The sequence below is a fragment of the Pygocentrus nattereri genome, chromosome 9, assembly GCF_015220715.1.
Source record: "Pygocentrus nattereri isolate fPygNat1 chromosome 9, fPygNat1.pri, whole genome shotgun sequence".
In the NCBI taxonomy this organism is placed as follows: domain Eukaryota; kingdom Metazoa; phylum Chordata; class Actinopteri; order Characiformes; family Serrasalmidae; genus Pygocentrus; species Pygocentrus nattereri.
In genome coordinates, this window is record NC_051219.1 from 21,446,687 (window position 1) to 21,453,925 (window position 7,239).

A 7,239-nucleotide genomic window follows, 5' to 3' on the forward strand; every position below is an offset into this window, starting at 1 on the left:
GAGGCCGTAGGAGGGCAACAACCCAGCAGTAGGACCGCTACCTCCGCCTTTGTGCAAGGAGGAACAGGAGGAGCACTGCCAGAGCCCTGCAAAATGACCTCCAGCAGCCAACAAATGTGCATGTGTCTGCACAAACTGTTAGAACTGACCCCATGAGGATGGTATGAGGGCCCGGTGTCCACAGATGGGGGTGTGCTCACAGCCCAACACCGTGCAGGACGCTTGGCATTTGCCAGAGAACACCAGGATTGGCAAAGTCACCACTGGTGCCCTGTGCTCTTCACAGATGAAAGCAGGATCATTCTGAGCACATGTGACAGACGTGACAGAGTCTGGAGATGCCGTGGAGAGCGATCTGCTGCCTGCAACATCCTTCAGCATGACCGGTTTGGCAGTGGGTCAGTAATGGCGTGGGGTGGCATTTCTTTGGAGGGCCGCACAGCCCTCCATGTGCTCGCCAGAGGTAGCCTGACTGCCATTAGGTACTAGATGAGGTATTAGATGAGATCCTCAGACCCCTTGTGAGACCATATGCTGATACAGTTGGCCCTGGGTTCTTCCTAATGCAGTACAATGCTAGACCTCATGTGGCTGGAGTGTGTCCCTGCAAGATGAAGGCATTGAAGCTATGGACTGGCCCGCCCGTTCCCCAGACCTGAATCCGATTGAGCACATCTGGGACGTCATGTCTCGCTCCATCCACCAACGCCACATTGCACTCCAGACTGTCCAGGAGTTGGCGGATGCTTTAGTCCAGGTCTGGGAGGAGATCCCTCAGGAGACCATTTGCCACCTCATCAGGAGCATGCCCAGGCATTGTAGGGAGGTCATACAGGCACGTGGAGGCCACACACACACACACACACACACACACACACACACACTACTGAGCCTCATTTTGACTTGTTTTAAGGACATCACATCAAAGTTGGATCAGCCTGTAGTGTGTTTTTCCACTTTAATGTTGTGTGTGACTCCATTGGTTAATAAAGTTGATTTCCATTGATGATTTGTGTGATTTTGTTGTCGGCACATTCAACTTTGTACAGAACAAAGTATTCAATGAGAATTTTCATTCAGATCTAGGATGTGTTATGAGTGTTCCCTTTATTTTTTTTGAGCAGTATATAATTGAATGTCTAGAATCTTAACTACCATTTTCAACTAACATTTAAACAGCCAAAGCTTTTGATTCTCTATAAACAGAATCAAATGTTGTAAACTGATGTTGCAAGAAAACTAAATACTAACATCACAAAACAGTAGTTTTATTAAAGACTGCCTACATGAACACTTTGATGTAACATTTGTTTCATTCATAAAACACAATGAAGATGAAGAACACTCTTCTGCCTCACTTCATATGTACTAGATTATTTTACACTATGATGAAGCTCTATCTTTTTGCCATGAATTCTTCTAGATTCTCCAAGAAGTTTTTCAGACTTCACTGAACTTGCATTGCTTCACAGTGACCGTTACCTGTTGCTTTTTATTTCCCCACTGTGCTCAGGGCTTCTGATGCAAGCCTTTTTATTTGATATGCCACATTTCTAGTCTTATGTTTTCCAAGTTGTAGTGAGGCATACCAGTTCTCTTCCTCCTCACCCAACCTTTTACATTCATTAGATACTCACTAACAGCCAGTTTTAGCATTTTCTCACATAAAAGAAGTATTAAACTGAAGAACTGAACAAATACAACGTAAAGGGAGTATTTGGTGTGCTTCCACCATGTTAACTGTACCACAAACCTGAAACCAAATTTGGACTTCTCAAAGTTTACTTCCACATCTTTGCTGTCCTCCACACAAAACTCAATGAAAACGTAGTCCCTCCTGTCGTACCACTTTGCAGTTGCTGGATGCCTGATAACGACACACATATGCAGGTAAGCAAACTCAGATCTACATATACATACATATGCACACACACACACACACACACACTAATAAATAAATAAATAAATAAATAAAAAAAATCAATCATGAGTACTGTGGATATAAATATAAAAAAATGAAATCACCACCTCCATATATGACCACCTCACAAGAAAACCTTGCCTTGTATGTTTAAGTGAAAGTTGTGGACAACTGATGACGTATCCGGTTCTTGAAGGGTTGTCCCATTTCATAGGGGGAAGATTTCAACCACTACCCCATGTAACTCAGTTTCAAGGGTGAGTGTTACCCTCGAAAACAAGAGGTAGGGGTAAAAATAAGAAATGGGATTGGGCCTTAATATTAAGCAAAGTACAAACTAAATGCTGTTTTTAAATAATGAATTCAATTATTGAAGGAAAAGTGTTGTTTAGCCCTACACAACCCTATGTTCATATATTTTAAAAAAAAATTGATTTAGTGAATTTCACCACCCCCACCCAGGCATGTTTATGGCCAGATCCGATGAATCTAAACCTGACTTAAATAGAACCTGTCTGGCAGCATCAAGCAGGATAGAAGATTTCAAAAAGCAGCACATAATGTCAAATTCTAAAGAGATGGATCTGGCGTAGAGTTAACATCGCAATCCACCATAAGAACATAACGCCAAAAATGGTGGTGGTAGTGTGATGGTCTGGGACTGCTTTGCTTCTGCAGAACCTGATGGAACAATAAAATCCACCAGTCAGTTAGTAACCTAGAGTAGAGTAGTCCAAAACTCTTCTGTAGCGATGTAAAAGCCACTTCATAAGTTATTACAAATGGTGGATCGCAGGTATTACTGCCAAGGGTGGCACATGCAGTGATTAGGTGATACAGGAATAAATCCTTACCTTCAAAAAATTTAATGATCATTGAAAATATGCATTTTGTGTTTACTCGTGCTGTCTTTATATCATTAAAATTTATTGGATATCTGAAACATTTAAATGTGAAAGATTAGCAAAAATAGAAGAAGCTGTTTGAAGGGCAAATTCTCTTCCACAGCTTTGTAAATAGCTAATTTTTTAAAACCTTAAAGGGACAGCATTTTCAATTATTATTGTTTTCATTACACTTTTAAATGTAAGAATTTTCAAGTAATCAGTGAAGTGAAACAATGTTTCCCCTGTGGGGAAAATAGAGCATGTGCATTTATCTGTCCATGTTAAAAAAAAAAAAAAAAAGAATTTTTAAAAGATACGTAGCATAAACACATCACAATAATTGTTTATGTACACATACAGATTAACTGTAAGCATTCATGCACACACAGAGCATGATAATGTTTAAAGTAAACTAAATTAAACTATCAACTGATTTAGAACTCATTCTTCAATATAATTTCAGTTACAAATAAACTGTTAATAACCATAAATAGCTAATAAATTAATTAAAGCCTAGCTGCAGTCAAAGCAGTTCATGGCAGAATGAAGGGATAGGAAATGAATAAGAATGAAAGAAATAGGCACATGAACATTATGAAAGGGTGAAAAACAATTAACTCAAAAACATAAAAGATTAGACATTAGCACTGTTGTAGTACACATACACTATACTGCCAAAGTATTTAGTCACCCATCCAAATAATTTAATTCAGGTGTTTGTCGCTTCCATGGCCACAGGTGTATTAAACTAAGCTCCTAGGCCTGCAGACTGCTTCTACAAACATGTGAAAAAATGGGTCGCTCTCAGGAGCTCAGTGAATTCCAGCATGGTACCATGTGCAGTAAGTCCAGTCGTGAAATTTCCTCACTAGTAAATATTCCACAGTCAACTGTCAAGGGTATTATAAGAAAGTGGAAGCGAATGGGAAGGACAGCAATTCAGCCACGAAGTGACAGCTGGGTCAGCGGATGCTGAGCACCAACTTTCTGCAGGTCACTACAGACCTCCAAACTTCATGTGGCCTTCAGATGAGCTCAGGAACAGCGTAAAGAGCTTCATCGAATGGGTTTTTATGGCCAAGCAGCTGTAGCCAAGCCTTACATCACCAAGCGCAATGCAAAGCGTGGAATGCAGTTTCCACTGGACTCTATAACAGTGGAAACGCATTTTCTGGAGTGACAAATCAAGCTTCTCCATCTGGGAAACCAACGGATGACTCTGGGTTTGAGGTTGCAAGGAGAACGGTAATTGTCTGACTGCATTTTGCCAAGTGTAAAGTTTGGTGGAGGTGAGATTATGGTGTGGGGTTGTTTTGCAGTTGTTGGGCTCAGCCCCTTAATGTTTCAGCAGTTCAAGAGATTTTGGACATTTTCATGCTCCCAACTTTGCAGGAACAGTTTGGAAACAGCCCCTTCCTGTTCCAACATGATTGCGCACCAGTGCACAAAGCAAAGTCTATAAAGACATGGATGAGCGAGTTTGGTGTGGAAGAACTTGACTGGCCTGCACAACCCGAGTCCTGACCTCAACCCGACAGAAGACCTTGGGGATGAATTAGAGTGGAGACTGCGAGCCAGGCCTTCTCATCCAACATCAGCGTCTGAGCTCACAAATGCACTTCTGGAAGAATGGTCAAAAATTCCCATAAACGCACTCCTAAACCTTGTGGAAAGCCTTCCCAGAAGTGTTGAAACTGTCATAGCTGCAAAGGGTGGGCCAACATCTTTTTAAACTCTATGAATTAAGAATGGGATGTCACCAAGTCCATATGCGTGCAAAGGCAGATAAGTGAATACTTTTGGAAATAGTGCAGTAACGTCCGTAAAATAACGTAGGACACAGTTCTGCAGCATCAACCTCACTCGAATTTTGATCCTTGCTTATTCACCCTGGTTGATTTGTAAATAAATAACAGTAATATTAAATTAATTATTATTTAACACTTATTAATTTAACACGTCTGTAAAAGCCTTACTAGGTATTAAACTAGTCATATCGTTAGACAACTAGCTTAACGTTAGTTCACACCGCCAATAAGCTGTAGTAAGAATAAAAAGCAATATAATAATTATAAAATAATAAATAATTCCTTTCCTATTGCGTATTCATGAGCCAAATGAGGTCAAATTGATCAAAGTACAGGCCAGTCTACAAGTAATTTCTCCAGTTACAGCATGCTCGGCCATGGCTCCATGCAAACCGGTCAGAGTTCACGTATAGCTAACATGCTAGCTGAGTGGTGTGTAAATACGATGTACGACGATAAGCGACTGCTACGCACATCTTTCATGGATGTGAGATAAATCTACAGGAGATGTCGTTCACATGTTGTAGCTGTGTGTTTCCACTGACATGTTTGTCTCACAATCAGGGTCTTCTGTCATCTACAGAAGTGACAATGCACAACCACGCGGTTGTCAGGACCGCCAAGAAATAACGCATAAAACCATCAGGCTAACTAGCAAATATCCACATATCCACAGCTATCAAACCCGACGCAAAACCCCAAATCACAAACCCGTTAACCTAGCTAATACAGGTTAATAAGATAATGTCAGCCTACAGCTTTAAGGGATAGCTAGCTAGCTAGCTAGCTAGTCAGCCATGCTAGCCGAAGCTATCGATTTATACGTCAGTTTTTCATGAATAAATACTTTCTAATCCAATCAAAACGGTAGCTTAGGTCCAGAGTTGACCGGAAGAAAAATGTGTTCATTTACAAAACACAACAGCCAGCTGAATAATTTCTTATTTATAACGCGTTGCCTTGCTACAAGTATCAGTTGCTAAGCTAGCAAGACATAATTAGCCTAGCTTTCCATTCCCACTTAAGAGTGAGTAACGTTAGTTACTGTTCTGTCCAAACATGAAATCGAGACACGTGGATATATTAACTAACTTCAGTTAAAAGTAAACTTACATTGCTTTGGCGTATACCACTTTCGCGGTTATTCTGAATGCAAACTCTTCTCTACTGTGTAGTCCTCCTGGGGATCTCGTCTCAATGAACCCAAGGAAGGAGGGAACTTCTCTGAGGAGCTCCTGGCCTGTGGACGTTTCTAGAGCTTTTCACAAAGACCGCCGCTGCTGTCAACTTCCACCACCCTCGGAGCGAAATTTCTTCTCGCAGGAAGGGGGGCTTATTAATATTCATTAAGCTCCGCACAGCATGCCGTCTGATTGGCTTAGCAAAATACTGCCCCCCCCCCCGTGGCTTATAGATACTTAAAGATACTTGTCTTTGCTCATTTAAAATGTTAAGCAGAGTGATTAGTATGATGAATAGTAAATATCTTCTATTAAATGAAACGTATTGCTTCATACTGCAGATGTTAGCTAAAACATAAAGTCGGTGTGTGCTAAGGCTGTGCTAACTTCTTAGGGCTGTTATCCACATTTTTTTAGTATGCTGAATCATTACTATTTGCCTTTTGGTTAAGTAACTCATCTTACTAATTACTCTGCTTAACATTTTAAATGAGCAAAGACAAGTATCTTTAAGTGAACTTGGTGGTACAGCAAATGGCTTCATAAACTGGAAATACCAGATCCTGTCAAGCCGTCTCAAAGGCATATGTAAATACATCTTGCCTTCAGGGCTGGTTATTTGATTGTCTATTTCAGAGACTAAACATGCATGTATATATGTTTTAAAGCTGGAGTTAATACAGCTAAAAATAGGAAAAATGTGAATTATCTACAAGAGTTATCAGGAATAGTAGCTGATAAAGAGGTTAAAGAACATATTGAGGGTAGTCCATTTGTGCTGGGTCCAGTGTGTTTAAAATATGGAAGACACAAAAATGTGCAGAGCATGGCATTCCCGTGGCTCTGGGAACTCCTGGTTTGCAGTCTCCAAAGCTGATGCAAATGTGGGCTCGTTATTCAAACTTTCAACAGGATATCTAATTATTACTACACTATTATTAGTTTATCTGCAGTTTAGAGTTTAACATGGTTTTAAACCTGAATGAGTCATATGGGCTCTTAAACTCCATTGCTGTTTATTACTTGCATTGCACTGCTGTCAGTTTAAACTAAACACAATTGCTGTATTATTTACAAATCACATCAGTAATAATAATTAGATATTGAGTCACTCATATCTCTTGATGAAAGTTATTGAGCATTGGCATCATTGATATGACAGCATTGTAGAGAAACCTACTGACTCACATGTCTTCACAGTGGTGGTGGATAGGAACCAGGAATCACAATGTCTACAACACAAATATAGCCATTAAACTCACAATCTAAAACCACCAGTGAAACTACATATAAAATGATTATATTAAAATCATGGTAAATCAGAAAAGAAAAGGGTAATGTTTTGCATGTACCTCTCCATCATAACAGGACACTGGTCAAAACCATCTCAAAACTGCAGTTAAACAATGTCTTACACATCGGACAGCATATTGAAAAATATT

At 40.0% G+C, this 7,239-nt stretch overlaps 1 protein-coding gene across 1 annotated transcript in view; it reads right to left on the reverse strand.

Annotated features, from left to right (window-relative positions):
• ptges3b (prostaglandin E synthase 3b (cytosolic)) overlaps window positions 1-5,925 on the reverse strand; it is an 11,090-nt gene extending 5,165 nt beyond the window's left edge. Inside the window, exons 1-2 of the mRNA XM_017723549.2 lie at window positions 5,730-5,925; window positions 1,754-1,867 (exon numbers count right to left, since the gene is read on the reverse strand). Of these exons, the coding sequence (XP_017579038.1) occupies window positions 1,754-1,867; window positions 5,730-5,731 (116 nt within the window). The 5' untranslated portion in view covers window positions 5,732-5,925. The remainder of the gene's footprint in view (window positions 1-1,753; window positions 1,868-5,729) is intronic.
• Window positions 5,926-7,239: the final 1,314 nt, after the last annotated feature.